Below are 25,354 nucleotides of genomic sequence, written 5' to 3' on the forward strand. Positions count from 1 at the left end.
TCATTGAAAGCAAGTCTAAAAAGCGGTAGATCTGTTCTATGTGAACTATTTCTATGCTCTCCGTTCTTAAGATCCTTTCTTGCATCTTTTACTTTTGTACACCAGATTCAAACAGCTGAAATTACTATATTTTTGGTTATTGAATGTATATTCCACAGTGGTTAAATGGTACAATGATTCTCTACACTGTACTTGCTTGTTGTCACAAAACCTGAAATTAGGCAAACTATTAGAATTTATGCAACCAGGAAATGGCGGAGCGATTTCTGCATAGTGCATCTTTAACTTAGATTTATGGTTGAGATGGATACGTGAATCCAACATCAATTGTTAATTTGTAAACAAACTGGATGTTGAGTTGTGTTGGTTGTCAACGCAACCAGATATCAACATTTGAAGGAGATGTATATTTTGTGCCACTGACTTAGTCTGGCTTTAATTCCAGTTTGTCTACAAATTAAAAATGTCTATGTTGGATTCACATTCTCCTTCTCAACCAAAAATCTAAATGAAAGAATATGACTAAATCAAACAAAACTTTAAATAACTTAGATTTTTTGTTGCGATTGAGACGTGAATCCAACATATCAATTACTAATTTCTAGACGAACTGGAATTAAAGCCAGACTTTGTCAGTGGCACAAAATATACATCTCCTTCAAATGTTGATATCTGGTTGCGTTGACAACCTAACACAATTCAATATCACTTTTGCAATACAGTAAATAGCCTATTAACTTCACGAAAAGTTAACAAATGATATGTTGGATTCACATGTCAAACTAAACCAAAAATAAAAGTTTAAAATATGGTTCAGATGAAACTATCCAAGCATTAGATAGACCTACATGTCCCTTAAATGTTGATATTTGGTTGCATTGACAACCAAACACAATTCAATATTACTTTTGTAATACAATAAATAGCCTAAAGTTAAGGCTATCTTACAAACTAACGTAACAGTATTTATTCAACCTTTAAATGAGTAACATATCCATGGCCACATTTTGAGGTTACCGTAACTATAAATGTTTTCTTATGTCATCATAGAACGCTTGAATGTTCCAGATGACATGCAAAGGTCGCACACTTGCACTATGTACTTTTAATGTAATCTCAACTGCAATCCAGGCCATTTGGTTGTTCTATTATATGAAACACAGGAACAACTCATTGAGTTTTTGTATAAATACAAAATATCTGACATTTAATTCCGATTAGGACTTTCTTGTTAGTTTAAAAGGTTGAAAGCGCAGTGCTAACACATTTATATGACAACTAAACCAAAAATCAGACATTGTTTGGAATTTGGTTGTGCTTTTAGATTCTTGAAAGCATAGTGATAACACATTGGGAATTCAACAAACTCCTGGTTTTTGTTGAGTCGTGAATAAAGGTTGAAATCTCATTGATCAACTTCTCAACCTAATATTACCACCATTTCCACCTTGAATTGAAGTTGTGTGCCCAGTGGGTTGTGTTAATCATATTATAGACAACATTTTACTGGACTACAGAAGTTGTTAATTGAAGGCTGCGTCCTAGTTTGTGTCCAATCAGAGTGTATCTGTCGTGGAATGAAAATAAAGCAGCAATGCGTAAACAAGCGCTGGATCCTCCTCCGCCGCTCTCTCCTATCATCTAGCCTATATTCTGAAACCAGTTCCGTATTCAGCGCTACTTTAATGTAACGTCGGTGCGCACACCATACAGCGTATAGGTTGTATAATTATCGGATAAGATCACACCATCTCGACCATGGAGCCTTGAACTGGAAGGTAAGCAATGCGTTTACTACTCGATACTCAGAAGCCGAGCAAGCTATGCTTGTTCGTATCCTTTTCCGGTAGGTGCTGTGATAGTAAAGTTTGGGGTGGGTTGGGAATGCGATCATGTGTCATATGGGCTATCAAGTTATGGACATGTGCGTTTTGATCATAGTCAAGTGTGTGCGGTGGCGTTAGTTTATTTTATATCTTAGTGATCGACGTAACGGTGTACGGTCCCAACAATTTGCCTACACGACTTCAATGGCAGCAACTTAAATCTTAAGTCAGTTTTTCAGGGTATGTAGCCTACTATGTCAAACTCACCATCCATAATGTTGTTCGCGCAATATCGTGGGTGACGCAAAGAATGACGCGTATGATTTCCTGGTGATGATGAGAGGGACATAAGACACAATTATGTCACTGTAAAGGGAACCATCCTCGATGTATTTCCTTGCTGCGTATTGACGATTTTTTGCAGTCAAATCTGTGACAATTCTATCATATGACATTTCCTCTCAGAATATTCTAGTCAGTGCCTGAACTCTAAACTGTTATTGTAAATAACGTTGGGAACATGCAACTGAGCATAATGATCCTGCAGCGAAAATATCTTGCAAGTCCAATGGGTACATATTGTTCTCGATACATTGTGTCATTCCGCTTGAATAGGCTAACCAAAGTAGTCTCCAAACGTTGGATTCCAAAATACTATTTCCATTATATTACTGTTACTATTAAGGGGGTAAACACTTACATCTAAACAATCTTTGGAAGGAACTAAAGTTGCTTTCGATTCTAAGAAAACATCGAGGGGGCGGGGCATAAAGGTGAAACCCACGTATGCATGCACCTGTATTCATTTGTTTTGGTCAAATATGTAGAAGATGAAGTGATGTCTTGGTACATGTTTTAAGTTTATTCCATTTCAATAAAATAATGCAACTTTGCAATTTGCATTTATATTGTACAAATATCAAGTTGATATATTTATGTCATAACCATGTCATACGTGTAGCATGGGATATACCCAAATTACACTGCTTTCTACTTTAATTCACAGACACCCACAGCACCACAGAGATGAACATGCAGCACACTTGATATCTCCCTGGAGGGGAAACCTGAATTAAGATGAAGCGACTGAAGGGGAAAACCCAACAGTGTGGAGCATTGCAGAAAGTCCTGTGAACGCTGACCTCCAGCCCCCATCCTCCCATCATTCCTTTCCCCCAAATACACAACACTCCCATCACCACTCCTGCTCTGGTCCAAGATGACCTCACCGAGAAAGCACCTGGTCAAGGATTTCAACCACTTCATCACATGCTACGTGTGTAAAGGATACCTGATCAAGCCCACCACGGTGACAGAGTGCCTGCACACCTGTAAGACCACCCCCCTTCTCTCTTTCTCTCTCAGGTGCCACATTTATCATGACATCATGTAATGTAGGCTATACCAGAAAAACACAATTTCACTATTGCATAGGTTATAGTATATCCAGGCATATTTGTGTATTCTATTAGATATACATTACACCTAACATCCCCTACTAGAAATTCTTGTTTATTTTGGTGTAGTACGGACATTGAATAAAATGTCAAATGGCATCTATGGTACCACTAAAAGGTGGCTGGGATTTAGAGCTCACAGAATCAGTTGGTTGTGTTATTTGTTGTTTTACACAATGGCCTTGCACAGTCACAGTGCTATGAATGTCAAGAGTGCGCTCTGTCCATCTCCTCTGTGTCATCCTGCATGATTTACATATCATATTACATGGTCTCCTTCTCCATTTCTGCCCTCTCCATCTGAACTGAATGTTTTATTGGAAGAGAACGGCAGATGCAAAAGCTCACTTCCAGGAATGACACATCTCAAGTGATCAGTGGGTTCAGTCACCATGACAACAAATATCCTCCACACAGGATGAGCAGTTTGGGTCCAGTTTGTTTGAAGCCAAAGTCACTTCTTTACTGTCATAGAAGTCAGATTGAACCCTAGCCCTAATGAAAAATATCAGCAGCTGCTTAGCACAGTATGGTTTGGCTGTTTAATGATTGCTTTCTCTGTGTATTTCAGTATATTTCAGAGATCCCCAGCAAAACATGTCTTTGATATTAGTCTACACTATTTCATTTTAACCTCCAGAGTGGCGCAGCGGTCTAAGGCAATGTATCTCAGTGCTAGAGGTTTCACTACATACCCAGAATCGATTCTAGGCTGTATCACAACCGGACGTGATTAGGAGTCCCATAGGGCGGCACACAATTGGCCCAGTGTCATCCGGGTGAGGGTTTGGCCGGTGTAGGCTGTCATTGTAAATAAGAATTTGTTCTTAACTGACTTGCCTAGTTAAATTTAAAAAATACAGTAGTCAGAATGCAATTAAACAGCTATACATTAGTTTACTTTATATGGGACAAGTATAACCACTTTGACACATTTAACAAACAATCGTCCAATGCATTCCACTATAGTGTTTCTAGCTCACATTTTCAACACTCTTCCCTAAATGGACTTTAATGGAAACAAAAGTGTATGCGGCAGTGTGCTGGCTATTGAAAGAACATGTGACGTGTTGTTCTGACATACTATTGGTTGATTAAGACAGCAGATGTATGTATGTGAGGATTGTTTATTTGTTGTTGTTGACTTTATTAGGATGCCCATTAGCTGACGCCAATGGCGACAGCTAGTCTTACTGGGCTCCGTCACATAACGAAAAACACATTACAGATAAAATACTTTTTTTCAAGACGGTGCATTCGGAAAGTATTCAGACCCCTTGATTTTTTTCCCAAAATTTTGTTATGTTACAACTTTATTCTAAAATGGATTCAATAGTTTTTCCCCTCCACGCCTTATAATTACAAGCTAGGTTTTAGGATTTTTTGCAAATTTATACAAAATAAACAACTGAAATATCACATTTACATAAGGATTCAGACCCTTTACTCAGTACTTTGTTGAAGCACCTTTGGCAGCGATTACAGCCTCGAGTCTTCTTGGGTGTGACAATACAAGCTTTGCACACCTATATTTGGGGAGTTTCTCCCATTCATCTCTGCAGATCCTCTCAAGCTCTGTCAGGTTGGATGGGGAGCATCGTTGCACAGCTATTTTCTGTCCTCCCAAGAGATGTTTGATCGGGTTCAAGTCCGGGCTCTGGCTGGGCCACTCAAGGACATTCAGAGACTTGTCCTGAAGCCACTCCTGCGTTGTCTTTGCTGTGTGCTTAGGGTCGTTGTCCTGTTGGAAGGTGAACCTTCGCCCCAGTCTGAGGTCCTGAGCACTCTGGAGCAGGTTTTCATCAAAGATCTCTCTGTACTTTTCTCCATTCATATTTACCTCGATGCTGAATAGTTTCCCAGTCCCTGCCGCTGAAAAAACATCCCCACAGCATGATGCTGCTACCACCACCATGCTTCACAGTAGGGAAGGTTTCCTGGCATTCAGGCCAAAGAGTTCAATCTTGGTTTCATCAGACCAGAGAATCTTGTTTCTCATGGTCTGAGAGTCTTTAGGTGACTTTTGGCAAACTCCAAGCGGGCTGTCATGCACCGTTTTACTCAGTAGTGGCTTCCATCTGACCTGATTGTTGGAGTGCTGCAGAGATCATTGTCCTTCTGGAAGGTTCTCTCATCCCCACAGATGAGCTCTAGACCTCTATCGGAGTGACCATCGGGTTCTTGGTCACCTCCCTGACCAAGGCCCTTCTCCCCTGATTGCTCATTTTGGCCAGGTGGCCAGCTCTAGGAAGAGTCTTGGTGGTTCCAAACTTCATATATTTAAGAATGATGGAGGCCACTGTGTTCTTGGGGACCTTCAATGCTACAGAAATGTTTAGGTACCCTTCCCCAGATCTGTGCCTCAACACTATCTCAGAGCTCTACAGACAATTCCTTCGACCTCATGGCTTGGTTTTTGCTCTGACATGTACTGTCAACTGTGGGACCTTTTTATATAAACCGGTGCCTTTCCAGATCATGTCCAAACAATGGAATTTACCACAGGTGGACTTCGATCAAGTTGTAGAAACATCGCAAGGATGATCAATGGAAACAGGATGCACCTGAGCTCAATTTCGAGTCTCATAGCAAAGGGTCTGAATACTTATGTAAATAAGGTATTTCTGTTTTTTATTTTTAATACATTTGCCAAAAATTGTAAAAACCTGTTTCGCTTTGTCAGTATGGGGTATTGTGTATAGATTGCTGAGGATTTTTTTATTTGATTTAATCCATTTTAGAATAAGTCTGTAACAGCTTCCCGAGTGGCACAGTGGTCTAAGCTTCGTCCGGGTTAGGGGAGGGTTTGGCCGGTAGGAATGTTCTTGTCACATCGTGCACTAGCGACTCCTGTGGCGGGCCGGGTGCAATGCATGCGGTAGCCAGCTGTACGGTGTTTCCTCCGACACAGGCTGGCTTCTGGGTTAAGCTCTCGACAAGACTGTAACTACCAATTGGATATCATGAAATTTGGGAGAAAAGGGGTAAAAAGAATAAGGCTGTAATGTAACTAAGTGTGGAAAAAGTCAATGGGTCTAAAAACTTTCCAGATGGCACTGTATGTACATTTAAAAACATTTACATGTAACGTGTGTGTGTGTGCATCTATCAGTTACACACATGTCAGTTTATACACACAAGTAGGTCACATGAGAGTCACCGTGACGTGTTGCTTTATCTGTTTTTTGAGATGGAACGGCTCTGTATAATACTATACGTTGATCTAGGCTATAGGCCAGTGCATAGTGAATAAGCATATACTGTTTACATGGAAATTGCTAGAGGACAGACTGTGACCTATATTTCTGCTTCTTCTGACAGATATTGCTGATCTGATTTTTTAAATTTTTTTTCTGACGGTTTGGTGACGTCACATCATAGGATATAGGCCTAATCCTCAGCTCAGTATTGCATGGAATCGGATTAGGTGTTCTTCAAAGAAAGATACATCTATACATTATACTGTATGCAATGGTATATGTGTGTGTTGTGGTATTGACCGCTGTGTGTCTGTGTGATCTGTCGTATTGGCTACAGTGTGATGGATACATCTAGAACCGGCCAGGCTATACCCACTATTTCCCTGCTAGTCAACAGTTTCAATTTCAACTGCAGGACTGAGTTTTTAGTCATGCTTCAAGGCTCAACAGATACTCTGATGTGTATCAAGTTCAAACTTTAGAAATTAGATATTAGAATGCTATTCCTTTTGATTTAACACAAAATCCTTTTATTGTGAAGGTTATCTGAGAGAAATGGATACGAAAAGAGAAACTGCAGTCATCTTGGCATTTCTTTGCCACCTGAATGGTGTGATAAAAATCCATATTTACTTTAGGTCTGTATTTGGAGAAAATCAACCATTCTTTGTCTCTATCTCCTTTAATCTGTCAACAGTTTGTAAAAGTTGCATCCTCCAACACTTTGAAGACAGCAACGACTGCCCCAAATGTGGCATCCAAGTCCATGAAACCAACCCTCGAGAGATGTTAAGGTAATACACCTAATTTGACATCTAACAGAATCTCATCTGCATTTATATTTTCCCTATTGAGAATCACAGGATGATAATGAATGCTACTGAATAGATTACCATCAGTAAAGTAAAAACATGCTGGCCTTTGCACTACTGAACTGACCCTAGCCGGATTCTGGCAGATCTGAGTTTACACCCTTTAGTTGTCCACCCGACTAGTGAGATGGTAAGGCTGGTGTGGGCTGGGCTGGGGGAGGATGGGGTGAGATCCAGGCAACAGCTGGACACCATTCTGGAGCCAAGGTTACAGCCGAAGACCTCACCCAGTGCCCAGCCCACACATACAATGTCTGGGAATAAGTGTGTGTGTACTTTTATTCTTCCTTTACGTCTCATTCTATCACCAGGTTGGACAACACTTTAGAGGAAATCATTTTCAAACTCGTGCCTGGGCTAAGAGAAAGTGAGTGATGTCATTTTAGTATCCCCCAACATCAGATATAAATCTTGCATTTGATTGTAGGCCAAGCTGTTTTCTATTTGACCTGAATGATATAACCCCTACCCTGTGTATTCATATATTCTCTTTTTGTTTATTGACTAGAGGAACAACAGCAGGAGATCGAGTTCTGGAGGAGTCGGAAGTGGAAGGAGAATGGAGAAGGTAAATTATCTGTGTTAGTGTATCCATGAAGACCAAGACCCTCCTCAGGAGGGACCAGAATGAACCCACTCGGGTGGGCAGAGGTGGGCTGTGATTGGTTATTGAGGCGATGGGTAAGGAGGCTCTATGTGGGGAGAGATCAGTGAGCAGACAAAGACAGAGAGGAGTTGTGACTCAGGTTGCATTGTTGCAGTGACTGTAGGTGGCTGAGAGAGGGAGAGAAGGGGAACATTTTAACAGCACTCTCTACAAGGACTGACGAGATCCCCCTGTTTATGTACAAATCACTTGGAAACAACAGAATGACTAAAAAGATGGATGGATTCGGTTCGCCAGACGCAAATGCCATCCCCATGGCAATATGATGATCGACAGTTTGTCCCAAAGGCCTTTTATGATATTGCCTTTCTAGGTGAAAAGCGAAAGACATCGGCATCAATCAAAACCGCCCTATTGTGAATTGTCTTTTCACAGTTTTATATGAATTCAAGGAAAACAAACTCAACTTGTATACTCTCTTGCTCACACGTAACATACAGTATTTATCCATTTATTTTGTCATAGAAGACGGCCCCCGATCGAAGAGATCCAGGCTGGATGACGACGATGATGATGATAATGATGGTGGTGGGGATGGAGACTACCACAGGAGTGACCCGCAGATAGCCATCAGTCTTGACTGTCTACGCAACAGCAGCCTGGTGGGAGAGAACATTGTTAAGGTAAGTCATGGTGGAGAGGTATCTCTTCCCTGCTGCTCTGTTCTTTTTTCTGCTCCCTCTTCCCTGTCTCCCTAACATTATTCCTCCCACTTTTTTTATGTTGATGTCCTTCTAACGTTCTAACATCTCAGAATGTGAGTTGAATAGAATATAGGAAGACAATGATGCTGTGCCCTTACAACAACAAAAAGCACATGTTAAATTTGCAGTTTCACATGTGAAATAGCTGTTTTTCACGTTGAGCTTAAATTTCACACGTGAAACCGTATTTACTGTATTCAATTTAGATTTCACATGTTAACTCCACCTTTTTCACGTGTGAGGAGAATAACATGTTTTCACCTCATAAGAAAATTGGATATGCAGTTTTACATGTGAAAAACATTCAGGTGAAAATCTCACTTTCACATGAAATTGCTTTTTCACATGTGAAAAACATTCACATGAAAATCACATTTGCAGTTTCACATGTAAAATGCTGGTGAAAAACTCACTTTCACATGTGTGGTTGAAATAATGTTATTCTCCTTACAAACTCAAAATGACGCTCACAACAAAGGGAATTAGCAAAGCAAATCACTGACAACCAAAACAAAAACGGATACAGTTGGGTTTTAGTAGGGGTTCTCAAAGAATCTCACGAGGATTGTCCACTGAACGTTGACTAGCAACAAGAGTCTGGATCCTAAAAGGCACACACCACAAATGCCCACTAAATGTGCCCAAGAAAAGACTAACCAAAAGAAAAACCCACACCAAGTTATAATATGGAGCTAAAGGCAAGTGGAGCAAACCAAAGGGAGAACACATGATAAAAGGCTTTGTTTTTATCACACTCAAAGAGGGAGTGCTATTCCGCATTCAAGCACTTCTAACATCTCTCATTCCCACTCTCTCAAGAACCATCGGAGCACTGGCCCAGCCACTCTTAAATACCACCTGGGCTAGCACCTTCCGACTAACGAGATGGGCAAGCCAGCACTGGTGTAACACGAACTTACTAATGAGGTGACAGCAATTGGTGCACCCCACCTGCTAACATGCTACCTCGAAATATGAAAGGAAAACCCCGAATCTGGAACAGGTGATCACATCTAAACAGCCCAAATGCGGGACAAGGGAACGATTTTGCAAGACATTCACGGAACAGTGGAAAGAATATATGTTTTGGAGGCAGGTTAATGGATCACGTTCAAACGAAGAGACAGTTCTGCTGTATGAAGGTCACTGCCTGTTAAAGGGGCAATCCTTAGTTGCCACATACATTTTTGGACTTCTAAGTTAATGATATGAACCCATTGATTCTTAAATATAAAACGTATAAATGCATCATGAGCTTAGTTCAACTGGCGTACCCACCAGAACCCAAAATATACACCTGTGTTACTCCATTGTTTGTAAACAAAGTAAATGTAAACGACCGCTGTATAGGCTAAAACATGGTTAAAACTATAATGTTGATATCATGGATGGTCAGTCCTTGCATCCATAGCGTAGTCAATGGAGTTGAGTGGTCGCATTTCTCCAGCCCCATCCCTCAGGTTTTTACTGAAACTGTGGCAGGGAGTAATAGTGTTATTATATGGTGCAATCCTCTAGTGAGTGAGTTACTTTTGTGCCAGTAAGATCAAGGAAAACTACTGAAGTCCAGAACAAAAATTCTTAGGATTTCAAACAAAAAATAATGACATCTAAAGAAAAACAGGAACCCAAAAGTATTGACAACAATATTTTGTTTTGCTAGGAAATTATTTTCAAATGCAAGAACAAAATGAATTGTAAATGGATGCCAAAAATCTTTTTTCAGTGATAAAAAAAATTAAATAAATGACAATGTGATTCAATAAAATGCCTCCCTTTTCCCAGAAATGTTCCCTATCTTTGGTTATGTTACCCTGGCCTTTGCTTTCGCTGTCTTTTTTCCAGTTGCAAGTTTTGGCATATTCATTCCAGCAACATAGTACCCTGCATCCCACTGCTGGGTTGCCTCTGAAGATAAGCAGGGTCGGTCTCTGAATGGGAGACCAGATGTAGCTGGAAGTGGTGAAAATGAAACGTGAAAAATAAACTTGCGGAAAACAAATGTCACGTGGGGATTTTTTTTCACGTAAGGGTAAAAAAACATGTAAAAAAAATGTACCTGTGAAACTTCACACTTGTCCGAAAACCACGTGTCTGACTCGTGAAAAATACAAATAATAATTCTGATTTGTTCACATGTGTCTGAAAACCACATGTTTCTTTCATGTGAATTTTTTTTATGTGTGGTTATCCTTTATTTCCTGGGCTGTCATTAAAAGCTGGTCAGTGAATATGTGGTGAGGAGGGAGGGGAGGATGAGGAGAGGAGAGCAGGAGGGAGAGAGGATCATAATGGTTTCATATTGAGGTATAATATAGAATGATTCTCTGTGCCAAAGGGATGCTATTAGTATTAAATGCACTAACTGAACTTAATTATGCATTCATAAAAATAAATAAAAAATGAATCAGAAGATGGCTCTTTGAAACGTATGGATTTGCATGCTCTTCACATAATTCTGAATAAATGTGCCTGAATCATTGAATTCATCTTCTGAACCTCCACTCTAGGGCTTAATGAAGAAATTTATACGCTGCTCGACTCGAGTGACAGTCGGAACAATCAAGAAGTTTCTCAGCTTGAAGTTAAAGCTTCCAAGTTCTTATGAGGTAACAAACTAAGCTTTTGTACGTGCTCTATACCCTTTTGTATGTATCTACTGTATGACCAATATTAAGCTCATGCTATTGAATATTAGTTTTGTGTGGGCCTCACATAAAGCAGTCTCCTGCAGCCTCTCCTGTGTGTTGAGGGGGAAAGGGCTGGCCTTGTTAGCAGGCCCCCTGCTGTACAGAGGCTGTACTTACTCTCGGTGCACTCTTAGAAAAAGACCTGCACTCTTAGAAAAAGACCTGCGCTCTTAGAAAAAGACCTGCACTCTTAGGGAAAGACCTGCGCTCTTAGGGAAAGACCTGCGCTCTTAGGGAAAGACCTGCGCTCTTAGGGAAAGACCTGCGCTCTTAGGGAAAGACCTGCACTCTTTGGGAAAGACCTGCACTCTTTGGGAAAGACCTGCACTCTTTGGGAAAGACCTGCACTCTTTGGGAAAGACCTGCACTCTTTGGGAAAGACCTGCCATCTACAACCTAAAAGGCTTCCTCGGCTGTCCCATAGGATAACCTTTTGAAGAAACATTTTTGGATCCAGGTAGAACATTTTTGGATCCAGGTAGAACTCTTTTGAGTTCCATGTAGAACCCTTTCCACAAAGGAATCCAAAAGAGTTCTACCTGGAACCAGAAAGGGTTCTCCTATGGGGACAGCGGAAAACCTCTTTTGGAACTCTTTTGTTTTCTAAGAGTGTGGGGCTCCAGAGCACTAAGATTGTATAGATGCCATACACACAATACCACTTTCACAAACTATTTAGAAGTAGTGACTGTCCCATTGATACATTTGCCTTCTAGCATTTATAAACATTTGTAGGCATTTAAAAGTATTCATACACATTTCTAATGGATTATTAATGAAAGCTATTATAAAATGTTACCCAGCTTTCTCTATGTACAATGTCTGTCACATTCTCTCCATAAAGAGATATTTGAGTCCTTGTCCTTTTGTTTGAACAGTATGAGAAAGAGAGATATGTCTAACTCTAGTCCTCTTCTTTAGCAGCCTGTGCTCTGACTGTCATCCCATAGTCTAATTCTTAGTCACCAGCCTCTGTGTCCCCTTGCAGCTAGACGTCCTATGCAACGGGGAGATCATGGGAAAAGACCACACCATGGAGTTCATCTTCATGACGCGGTGGAGACTTCGTGGTGAAACCGTAAGTAAACCCCCAATGATATCAATGCCCCCCCATTCCCCTCGTTTATAAAGATGCTAAGCCTCGTACCTTTCTCGCCAGGGGATAAGCTGTGGCCGCTGAATGACGGTGCTGTAGTCTTACTAGTCTCCATGAGAGTCAATGCTTGCTTGGCTTTAAGCCGATTAGCTGGTTAGCCGTCTAAAATGCCACCATCACTCTGCTGTATGAACTAATACACCAAGCAGGAAGTAGCAGTGACATGGTTAGCAGAGCTTATTACAGGCTGTAAGATGTGTCTTGTACTATAGGTTCGCATCAAAGCATGTTTGGATGCCTCGTCCGTGAAAGAAAAAAAGCTGCAAAGTGGAATGGTGAATTTAGTTGTTGTTTCACAGTGTGTCATAATGGTACTATACAGTATTGGAGACATTTGCAAGGCTAGTAAGGTATTGCTATGTTATGGTAAAATGCAGTTGAAATATGGCTGCTTCTCTTCCTCAATTAATCCACTTTCCTCTTGTTCACCTCACAAAATATAGGCCTATGTTGTGGTCACTATATTTTCACCTGAACTTCAGTCAACCATGCTTAAACCTAACCAAGTGCCCCCAAGTCTTCTGCAAAGTGTGCTAACTAACTAACTAGAACACTAACTAACACACTAACTAACTAACACACTTCAGCTTCACCTCATAAGCACTTTTGCTAGCCGGCTGCTCATTCCATTGCTCATGATTGTCACTTTTAGATGGGCAGGTCTGGGCTCCGGCAGCACAGGGTCAGGTCATGAATCACTGCATTGGTCCAAGAAGACAGGTGAGGAAAGCAGTGAAGGCCCCTGACAGCTGCCCCAGCAGGGTGCCTGTTCCTGGGCTCAACGCCTGACACTCTACCCTTCCACAGCCAGTTTATCACCACTGGCTCAATAGAGGGGTCTTTTAATAGTGCTGAGCGATTAGTGCTTTTTGAGGTCGGTTCGGTTTCAGTTCGATTCTAAAAAAAATATTCACCGATTTCAGTTTCTATAATTTTTAACAAGAAATTCACTTTGCATTATGTGGGTTGAATGCACTATCTACACAAAATAAAACAATTAATACAAGTTCCATGATGGTAGTAATTATTAGCCATTATTTATTCACATTACTTTAATTACATTTTTTAGTTGTGTATTTTACATTGGTTTTATTTGATGACATCATTTCATTCCAATTGATCATCTCTATAGAGATGCTGCCTATGCTGTCTGACAAAATCAATATTTTAGTAGTTCTTCAAAGTAAATAAGGCATACTTTTATGACTGCTGAATACCTACTATCAATCACCAAGATCATGTATTTTCAGGTAGAGATTCTTCGTGAAACAACTGCTCTCTATCCTCTCCATCGCGTGTTCTTCTTCCGTCTCTTCTCTCTCCCGCTCTGTCTGCCATACACAGACCGGACAAGTAGGCACGCAATGGATTATGGTCATTGTAGTTAATTACCAGGTTTTCTGCCCAAAACTATGTAGAATATCGGCCTGATGGAAACTACAACTCCCTAACACATCGCACAGTTTGGGCTTGATCTGATTTCTCTCTAGAGAAACTGTGCATTGAGCTCACATGAAAAAGTAGAACGAAATGGAATTAAAATAAATGAACTGTCAAAGTGGGACAATCTGTTAAAAAAAATTACCAACATTTTGGTTAATCATTCAGCACTAGGCCCTGGTTTAGTTACAACATACAACACCCCTAAGGCCAAGTAAACTGTACAGTTTTAATCATTCAAATGATTTCCCTGTTTTGAATGATACTCTGCTAATTTAGGCTTGTGTTAAAGACAGGTTCTGGCAAGCTTAAAATACCCTCGTCTTCACTCCTCAGTCCTTACGCAGAATGTTCTGATTCCAAGAACAGAATCCAAGGAAGGCAGCAGTTGAACCCCCCCCCCCCCCCCCCCCCCCCCCACAAAAAAAATCAGATGACAGTATTACTGACATCACATGACCAAATTTGGCATCTGGGGCAGATTGTCCCACTGTGCAGAATAGGTGATAGCTCTGTGCCTAGAATGAATCCCTGTCCTCCCCTGGACCAAATGACCAGAAACTGGGTCAGTGTTGGCCAACTAATTTCCCTTCTCTTTGGGATTGTACGTAAGTGTCTCCTGCCTACCGCTGCTGCATGTCTACCGGCCTGTCTAAAAATAGACCCGCTTGATATGATGTGTCTGTGGAGTGTCTTTCTCTTTCACCTGCTTTGGCATCAGACTTCTCTCCTCATCACACTCCCTCTGCTCTGCTCTCTTACCTTTCCTTCCACTGCAGCATATCCTGGCTACAAAGGTACAATCCGTATAGATGAAGCAGCACATCAGATTGTGTTGTTTTTGTGTTATATGCTATTCTTACAATGCAGTGGTGTAAAGTACTTAAGTAAAAATACTTTAAAGTACTACTTTAGTTTTTTTGGGGGGTATCTGTACTTTACTATTTATATTTTTGAGAACTTTTACTTTTATTTCACTACTTTCCAAAATAAAATAATGTACTTTCTACTCCATACATTTTCCCTGGCACCCAAAAGTACTTACATTTTGAATGCCTTGCAGGACAAGAAAATTGTTCAATTCACACTCTTAAAGGGAAAATCCCTGGTCATCCCTACAGCATCATATCTGGCGGGCTCACTAAACACAATGCTTCATTTGTAAAAAAAAAAAAAATGTTTTTACTCAAGTATGACAATTGGGTACTTTTCCCACCGCTGTTACAATGTTAGAACGTCTACGTTACTTATTCTCTGATTATTGTCTCCATTGTAGTGGATTCTGTCCAAGGGTGACCAATGTCATCTCTCTCTTTCAGGCCTACCCAATGGTACTAGAATATCGGCCACGGATAGACTTTGGTTGACGGAGAGAGACGTGGGACTACTCCTGCACTAACAGCCCATTGACAGACTACACAAAGAATGGATGTGCCTGGCACAAGAGACAAGGACCACGTCTTCCTATCATCTGCATGCAGTAGTCCGTTATTGCCTCTAATCTCATTCTATTCTTGTATGTTATCTCCCAGTTTCACAGATTTCTTTCTAAAACGCAACAAGGGTTTAAGAACATGCCTGGATATCATGGCGTATTAATGCTTGGAAACGTACCAAAATGTAATTGACTGAAGAGTGAAGACCTGCCGTTGGTCCACATCACTTGAAAGTGTTCAGAATAATACAAAGTGAAATCACTAGTAATCCACTGTTACGCAACACAAGAGAGATATTCCAAGACACTGGCAAACGGCCCATAATATTTCCCCCTATCTCCTATCTATGCTGGATTTAGTGTCTTACATGACCTCTCCCCTTCTGTTTTTAATCATTAAAGGGGCAATCAGCAGTTGCAACATCCGTTTTTGGACTTATAAATTAACCATACATGATTTGATTAATTGATTCTTGAAGAATAGAACTTATAAATGCCTCACGAGCTTAGTTCAACTGTCGTACCCAATCTGAACCCAAAATATAAACTTGTTTAACTCCAATGTTTGTAAACAAAGTAAATGTAAACAAACTGTATATAACCTCAAAACATGGTTAAAACAATAATTGTAATATCATGGAAGGTCAGTCCTTGCATCAATAGCTCTGTCTATTAATTTGAGAGTAGTTGCATTTCTACAGCCCCATCCATAGCTTTTACCGAAAAAGGGACGGGGGAATAGGCTTTGTTATTGTTTCCACTAATGATTGCCGCTTTAACTATGGTAGTGCCTTTCCCCACATGTCTCTCTTTCAGTGGAGTGCAAAATCCAAACTGCTCTTCATATCAAATTCCTTGTTTAATAGCCTAGCGGAGTCAAAAGCCCCATGTTATAGATTATATGGGTCATTCTACAGAAAATGTGCAAATCGGGGGTTGAATTTTTGTAATAATTTGTATCCTATTTTTCCCAAACTTTCAGCAAACGTCTTCCAACATATGTCAGCTGACATACTGTACATGCTACTTGCACACTTTGTATTGCATATTTTACCTGTATTCCTTACCACCTTACTAAATATGTAACTATGGAAACATAGTGAACAAGTTGCGGTAAAGGGAGAACCATGCACAGTAGGGATCATTTTGATTAACGTATTACAGATTTTATTTGCATAACAAAATAGTAAAAACATAAATATAATCTTTATTGTTCTCTGTGAAATGTTGATTGTATGAATCCTAAACTTGTTGATTGATTGAATTGCTTATGCATCTAATTAATTGTGTTTTTAGATGTTTAAATTATCACTTTACCTATCTTTATTTTGGCAAAATACCAGGTGTTTCTGGTGGCACTCTAGGTGGCTATAACCCTGAATTGATGTGGTTTTGAGTTCATGAGCCCTTTATTAAATTGTAAGAAACTCAAGTAGGATGAATTTGAGTACAGTATAGTAGGGTACAGTATAGCACATTAAAGGTGTCTATGTTTTGGCCAAATAGATGTCAGTGTTTGGCTCTTGGAGGGTTGGAGCCCCCCTGCTGGCTATGCATCTTAATACTTGACACTTTTTCCTGAAGTGTCCGCTTGTCCACTACCCACATGGTGGTCCTCTCTTCCTCAGTTGGTAGAACATGGAGCATACAACTTTTACATGGAGATAGCACGGGCGACACCATTGAGGCTGTCACAGATACCATAATGGCACAGATACAAAGATGAGAACTCTATATATCTGTATGGTGTCAATTGTTTCGGCTGTAACCGTTTTGGTTTGGACAATTTTGACACATTTTGGACCTTAAAGAATCGCCAGAGCTAACATATAGCTGGCTATCTTTCATTTGGGCAGATGGACATCGCAGAACCGTACTTGACATATTAATTGATTATACTAGATGTTCGGCAGTGACACTGCTTAAAAATACATGAAGACTTACCAACTTGCACACTCATTTTCTCTAAAATGTTTGCAGACAGACTACTCACCATGTGGTCATGCTGGAGAGGGGTGGGCTAAGACACTGCATTTCAATACAAGAGGCGTCACAGCAGTGACTGGTTCGAATCCAGGCTGCATCACATCTGGCCGTAATTTGGAGACCCATAGCGCGGTGCACAATTGGCCCAGCGTCATCAGGGTTTAGCCGGGGTAGGCCATCATTGTAAATAATAATTTGTTCTTAACTGACTTGCCTAGTTAAATAAAGTAAAAATATATAAATAATTATATTACAAATGTAAAAATAACCCCATCACCTGGTGATATGTGTAGGGTTGTGGCTTAAGGCACATTCATTCTACAGTCTTTAAATGTGTGTGTTTCAGTAGTGCCATCAAATGGAGGGACAGCATTTATTTTATTTTTTTATTAAACAAAACTACTAATTAGATCAGGATCTTTCAATGTAATAACTCAAGATGTTCTATTCAAATTGTAGTATACAAAAATGGCTTTATTTTCAAACATGGAGTTTAGGAGTCAGGGTTTGGGACAACCACATCTCAAAATAAATCACTGGATTAACAATGACTGTACTAAATTGTTTTGCCTTGGATTGAATTAGAACATATCATGATGTAAATAAATGTCCTAAGTTTGGAGACTTAACTGTTTAGAAAAAAAAAAAATTGGGGGTGGGACTTCAATTTGCACCACTTCTGTAGAATCGCCCATATACAAGTACAAGGAAGCTATGGCTACCTACCATATCCCTATCTAAAAATGAGTTAAATTCTTCTCTTCAATGCCATTTTGATGTTATTACCACATATAATGCAATATGAGTACTGTAAGACTAGATTTGCTGGAAGAAGGTTAGAAAAAGCGGAGTATCACCTACACTGTCTGAAATGTGTAGCTGTCTGTTTGTGCACTATGTAAAACGTATTGGGCATTATGGTTGACTTGTACATAGTGGAGATTTGTTTAGACTGTTTACTACTATACTGGATGTCCTACTGGATGGCTTAACATTAATGTATTATCACTGCCCTATAAAAACTGTCCAGGCTGGCGTGATAGGGTCCCGCCATAACCCTCACCATTTGTTTCTGATGATGGATCATTAGACAAATGTTTTAAAGGCTTTTTCCCCTTCACATACCATTTCTCTTTTTCTCACTCTCCTCGAAACACCAAAGAATAAAAGCAGACATAGCAGTGGTTGTATTTTATCTGTTCAAGTTTGACAGAGATATTATAATCCATACGTAGACAAATGTTTGGGGTGCATTAAACCGAATGCATTAAACCAAAATGTACATAGACAAATGTTGAGGGTACTGAAGTCATCTTGGTAGGAAACAAAATGTGGAGTGCAATTTGCCAATGTATTAGGACTTTCCATACAGTAGATCCCTGACAATAATAAGTTTATGTTCATTTGCAGTTATGTGAGGGAACCACTCAATGGACAGATTGGACACCAATTTCTGGCAGCCCCTAAAAGTACAAGTCTTTACAAATTTCCACAAGTAGAAGTTGTAGTTGAAGCCTAAACTCTAAGAAAATAGGGCTCCAAAAGGGTTCTTCGGCTCTTGCCATAGGAGAACTATTTTTGGTTCCAGGTAGAACCCTCTGTGGAAAGAGTTCTTCATGGAACCCATAAGGGTTCTACCTGGAACCAAAAGGATTCTACCTGGAATCAAAAAGGGTTCTTTAAAGGGTTCTCTTATGTGGACAACCGAAGAACCCTTTTAGGTTCTAGATAGCACCTTTTTTTCTAAGAGTGTGCCTAGCATTCTTGTGTACTTTCCTGTTTCACACATGCTTTTTCCTGTTTGAAATGGTATTTCTTATTTTCCTTAAAAACCCAGCTGTAGTGGTTTTAAAAGTCAGCAAAGTAAATGTTTAGACTGAATAATTCTTGAAACGTCCCTGTGCTGCAATGAACAATATGTATTTTTGTAACAAGAAGCACTTGTAGATATTTTCTTTAAAAATGAAATTGTATGTTGTATATTTAACAAACTTAAAATGCTGCTTAGAATAATCTATTCTATTTTTCAATGTCAATGTGCCTGATAAGCATTCCTAGAGAGATTAGAACTGTACATATGCAAGAGCTGCTTTATATGTGACATGATGACAAAAATACCAAAATACAGAACTCATTGAATTAACTTGGTGTCATTTCATAATTTTATTTGTATTTCTTTTTTATTTAACATTTATTTAACTAGGCAAGTCAGTTAAGAACACATTTTTATTGACAATGGTGGCCCAAACCCGAACGATGCTGGGCCAATTGTGCGCCGCCCTATGGGACTCCCAATCACGGCCGGTTGTGATACAGCCTGGAATCGAACCAGGGTCTGTAGTGACGCCTCTAGTACTGAGATGCAGTAGACCGCTGCACCACTCATCATTGACAAGTTACTTATTGTTATCTGTTACTTATTGTTACTTATTGTTAAAAAATCATGTTTTGGTGTTTCAAAGATTTGGTTTCAAGACTTCTGCTCTTAAGAATAGGAATGGTCTGCATTTTGTGATTGTTATTGACTCCCTCTAAATCTCTTTCTTTCGTATAGAGACATAGCTGATCTTTCTGATTCACTCCCGAATACAAAAACCCCAAACGGTATCCCAGTTCCTTTCAGTGCTATCTTTCAACCTGACAAAGAGTGACCTAAACCCTCTGCCTCATGGACAAGCATGGCCTCAGTGCTCTACCCTGTATGATGAAGCCTTCAGACAGGTTCTCATACTTTCAACATGATTTCATCAGTGCTTTATCTGCCAAGGATAAGGTTTCTCCTATATTAAAACCAATCAACATCTTGAATACTTCTGCCTTGGCTTTTGGCAGGAGAAAACCCATTAAGAATGTGCTGAAGAAGTGCCAATGCTGTTTTGGAGTGGGGCGAGGAGAGGGGTATTTACTGTCCGCAAGCACAGCTGTCCAGGCCAGCTTTTCTATTTGCTTGAAGAACCATGAACCTAAGTTTGAACCCCCAAACCTAACCCAAATTTTAACCCTGACACTAATTTGAATCTTATCCCTAAATCCCCTAGAAATAGCCTCTTTCCTTGCAGGGACTGACAAAATGCCCCTAGTTGGTACATTTTTTTGTTAGTTTACTATTCTTGGCCGGACTTCTGGTCCATACAAGTATAGTTAAACGTGTCCACACACACACACACACACACACACACACACACACACACACACACACACACACACACATACATACATTTGAATGATCCCCTGAGAGTGGTCAACACTGTTTGAATCCTGATCCAGTTGCTTTCCTTGGATTGGCCCAAAATATTGTCTCTAGATTTCCATTCAGCCCCTCAGCCAAACTGTCACATTTTCCACAGGCCCCCATTCTTTCTTCTCTGTCAAAAAACTTCCATAACTAAATGGCTGTGATTGTGGGGCCTGGAAAACAAAACATGGCTGACCTGAGTTAAATGTATTCTCCTTGGAGACAATAGAGAACTGCTGTAACCCAGCTTACGTTCTGCAAGCTGTGGCATTCTTATCTGTGCTGATAGTAGCGTCAAAGCACCAGCTGGTTTTAAATTAAGATCAATGCATTTTTTTAACTTTTTTTCTCCCTCTGCAAGTAACTGGCTCCTCCACTGATTGGCTATAATTGGAGGAGTATTTACTCGGCTGCAAACATTTACATGTCAATGCCGAGTCCCCCTATGTTTTCACATTACAGGTCACATTTACTACTGGTGTTGCGCTTGCATACAGACACACACTATGGACAGTGTAAAAAAAAGAAAAAAAAGAAAACGGAGCCAATAGTTTAATCAGCGTTATTCTGTAAGTTGAATAGACTTCAAAATAGCATTATAGTCGATTCAACGTAAAATATTTTAAGGCAACCATCTGTAATACAATTTCTAGTTTGCTCAACACCATATTTGAATTTGCTCAAGATTGTTCTGTGTGTGAGGTGCACTTTTGAAAAAGCTTGTGGAGTAAAATTACAAATTCATGTTTGCTCAAAACCACTCCCATCATTATCATTTCCCAGCATGCTCTATTGCAGGTTGATTGTTTGGAATTCCTCATCACTTTGCAAGTCAGCAATATGTGACTTGCAGGCTCGATGTGGCCTGTAAACCAGGAGTTTGAGATTCCTGTGTAGGGTGTAACTAGGCACTCAAAGAAAGGTCTTATGATATACAGTTGAAGTCCGAAGTTTACATCCACTTAGGTTGGAGTCATTAAAACTCGTATTTCAAACACTCCACAAATGTCTTGTTAACAAACTATAGTTTTACAAGTCAGTTAGGACATCTACTTTGTGCATGACACAAGTAATCTTTCAACAATTGTTTACAGACAGATTATTTCACTTATAATTTGCTGTATCACAATTCCAGTGGGTCAGAAGTTTACATACACTTATTTGACTGTGCCTTTATACAGCTTGGAAATTTACAGAAAATTATGTCATGGCTTCAGAACCTTCTGATAGGCTAATTGACATCATTTGAGTCAATTGGAGGTGTACCTGTGGATGTATTTCAAGGCCAACCTTCAAACTCAGTGCCTCTTTGCTTGACATCATGTGAAAATCAAATGAACGATGACCCCAAGCATACTTCCAAAGTTGTGGCAAAATGGCTTAAGGACAACAAAGTCAAGATATTGGAGTGGCCATCAAAAAGCCCTGACCTCATTCTTATAGGCAATGTGTGGGCAGAACTGAAAAAGCGTGTGCGAGCAAGGAGGCCTACAAACCTGACTCAGTTACACCAGCTCAGTCAGGAGGAATGGGCCAAAATTCACCCAACTTATTGTAGGAAGCTTGTTGAAGGCTACCCAAAAGGTTTGGCCCAAGTTAAACAATTTAAAGGCAATGCTACCAAATACTAATTGAGTGTATGTAAATGTCTGACCCACTGGGAATGTGATGAAATAGATTAAAGCTGAAATAAATTATTCTCTCTACTATTATTCTGACATTTCAAATTCTTAAAATAAAGTGGTTGTCACAATTCCAAAAGTGGTGATTGAAGGAGTCAGGTGCAGAGAGCAGGGAGTTCAGAAGCAAGTGGATTTAATATTCCAAAAATAACAGCGAGACGGCTACGCCACACACACAAGGGCGCGTCAAGTCACAGTCCAAAACAAACAGGACTAAATCTAACCTGAACAGACACCACAAGAAATAACGAAACACCACAAACAGAAAAACAAGCCCGTACAAAAGTCGGCGGGCCAGCTGGGTTTAAATAGCCCACAATAAACCTAAACACAAAACAGGTGCAACAAATCAGACAAAACTAAATGAAACAGAAAAGGGGATCGGTGGCAGCTAGTAGGCCGGAGACGACGACCGCCGAGCGCCACCCGAACGGGAAGAGGCACCATCTTCGGCGTGATTCGTGACAGTGGTGATCCTAACTGATCTAAGACGGAATTTTTACTAGGATTAAATGTCAGGAATTGTGAAAAAAAATGTATTTGGCTAAGGTGTATGTAAACTTCTGACTTCAACTGTATGTAATGTATTGTCATAAAGAGATTTTTTTGGTGGCGCACTGGGAAATATGCAAATAAGGTAGAATACATTCTCAAGTTCAATTGTATGTCGACTCAAACTAATTCTAAACAACTCAATTTGAAAATGTATGTTGGTTCAGCAAATATGCCCAAATGTTGAGCGAACTAGAAATCCTATTGCGGCTAGTTGCCTTGATATTTTACTGTTGCTCAACATCATTTTGTTATTTTTTTGGTTCTATTTTTGTTTTATGCAGTGAATGTATGTTTTGCCAGGAGTAGTTGCAGGAGGAAGGACTTTGACAGCACTGTCTTATATTGCTATTAGAATCACTTCAAAACAACAATGATTGTCTGATAAAGGCATAACTTGTCACATTTGTCATAAGGAGTAGACCAAGATGCAGCGTGGTATATTTCCATCCTTTATTTTGGAATAGAAAACTTCAACGAACAAAACAAACAAACGAAACATGACGCTAGAATAATGCTCACAGGCAACTATACATAGACATGGTCCCACAAAGCACAATGGGAAAATGGCTACCTAAATATGATCCCCAATCAGAGACAACGATAAACAGCTGCCTCTGATTGGGAACCATACCAGGCCAACATAGAAATATAATTCACCTAGATAACCCACCCTTAAATCACACCCCGACCTAACCAACATAGAGAATAAAAGCTCTCTATGGTCAGGGCGTGACATTACTGCCAAAACGCGTCAGCCTGCCCGGCTGAAAATAAAACAATTTAATGAGGCGATGTCTTTTTGTCATACATTGTTTTGTGTGTGGGGGGGGGGGGGGTGATGCCGTTTCCCAATGTTTCGTCAACTTGGGATTTCGTTTGACTTCAAAACAACAGTCTGTGTGTGACTAATTCTTTTTATTTTATTTATTTTAATTTTTAATTTTTTTAAATTTTAATTTTTATCCCATTTTCTCCCCAATTTTCGTGGTATCCAATCGCTAGTAATTACTACCTTGTCTCATCGCTACAACTCGGGAGAGACGAAGGTCGAAAGCCATGCGTCCTCCGAAGCACAACCCAACCAGCCATACTGCTTCTTAACACAGCGCGCCTCCAACCCAGAAGCCAGCCACACCAATGTGTCGGAGGAAACACCGTGTACCTGGCCCCCTTGGCTGGCGCGCACTGCGCCCGGCCCGCCACAGGAGTCGCTGGAGCGCGATGAGACAAGGATATCCCTACCGGCCAAAACCTCCCTACCCCGGACGACGCTATGCCAATTGTGCGTCACCCCACGGACCTCCCGGTCGCGGCCGGCTGCGACAGAGCCTGGGCGCGAACCCAGAGACTCTGGTGGCGCAGTTAGCACTGCGATGCAGTGCCCTAGACCACTGCGCCACCCGGGAGGCTGTGACTAATTCTTAAAAAAGAACTTCAGTGCCACTAAACTTATACATTCCACTTAAAGCTGCACAATATACAGAAATCGCTCCGCCATTTCCTGGTTGCTAAAATTCTAATAGTTAGCCTAGTTTCAGTATATGTGACAAAACAAGCAAGTATAGTGTATTGTATTATCATCTGTTTAAAGCTGGTGTACAAAACTGAAAGTAAAAGATGCAAAAAGGAAACTTAAGAACGGGAACCATAGAAATAGCACACATAGAACAGATCTACAGCTTCTTAGACTTGCTTTCAATGAGAATGACAGATCCATAACTCACATTCTACGTGAATTTGGTCAGGTCATCCAAAAAGTTACATATTGCAGCTTTAACATGCTGTGGCGTAGGTGCTGAAAAACTGTGCTTATTTGTATGAGTAAACTTCATTGTATACACAGCAGTGGGTGATACTATACCAAAACATGCAGCAATTATATCTCTGAGAGAGGCTCTGTGATATTATTCAATTATTGCCTCAGGATGAAAGACCCAAGCCCACTTCTGTCAGTGATCATAACGCTAGCATTGAACAATTGCCTTTTTGTGTCTACAGAATGGAGTTTCAGGCTTGCCAGCTAAAGGTTAGGACATTTGCAATTCTACAGGAGGACTTTGACAAACATACCGCATGCTACATGACCTGAGACATCACCAATGAGTATGCACACAGCCAGTTAGAAATATGAGATAAGAACGCAATCTTTGCTTCGTCTGACCATGACTATCTCTTTTGCCTAGATAGGTTGTCATGTGTAGCATGTCCTTCTGTCATCAATGGTATATTTCATCTGTGGAATCTGAAGCGAGGCCCCATGGTTACAAATCACACTCAACTGACCATACAGTGTAGGCCTATTCTTCAAGATCAGAACCCTTCATAGTTAGATCTCTGTTAATCATACACAACACGTTACTATTACACTGGCTTCTGATAAAAGATTCTTGCCTTTTTCCTAGATGTGATCTGAGGAATGATTTAAATGTTAGGTCATTCTGTTTCGGTT

General features: G+C 40.2%; 1 protein-coding gene across 4 annotated transcripts; it reads left to right on the top strand.

The window, feature by feature from the left end:
- Positions 1-1,596: 1,596 nt before the first annotated feature.
- LOC129830239 (polycomb group RING finger protein 5-B-like) lies at positions 1,597-19,576 on the top strand. Of its 4 annotated transcripts, none has more exons than XM_055892776.1 (10): positions 1,597-1,778; positions 2,833-3,157; positions 7,181-7,277; positions 7,667-7,722; positions 7,864-7,923; positions 8,491-8,645; positions 11,237-11,335; positions 12,405-12,494; positions 14,792-14,809; positions 15,332-19,576. In XM_055892776.1, exons 2-10 carry the CDS (start codon positions 3,046-3,048, stop codon positions 15,377-15,379), a joined length of 735 nt encoding a protein of 244 aa, XP_055748751.1. In that variant the 5' UTR covers positions 1,597-1,778; positions 2,833-3,045; the 3' UTR covers positions 15,380-19,576. The 4 variants fall into 4 exon arrangements, with proteins under 4 accessions (XP_055748751.1, XP_055748665.1, XP_055748916.1 ...); XM_055892690.1 differs by having other exon boundaries at positions 1,598-1,778; positions 8,488-8,645; XM_055892941.1 differs by lacking the exon at positions 14,792-14,809 and having other exon boundaries at positions 1,598-1,778.
- The last annotated feature ends 5,778 nt before the right edge of the window (positions 19,577-25,354 follow it).

Source organism: Salvelinus fontinalis, chromosome 1, assembly GCF_029448725.1.
Source record: "Salvelinus fontinalis isolate EN_2023a chromosome 1, ASM2944872v1, whole genome shotgun sequence".
Classification (NCBI taxonomy): domain Eukaryota; kingdom Metazoa; phylum Chordata; class Actinopteri; order Salmoniformes; family Salmonidae; genus Salvelinus; species Salvelinus fontinalis.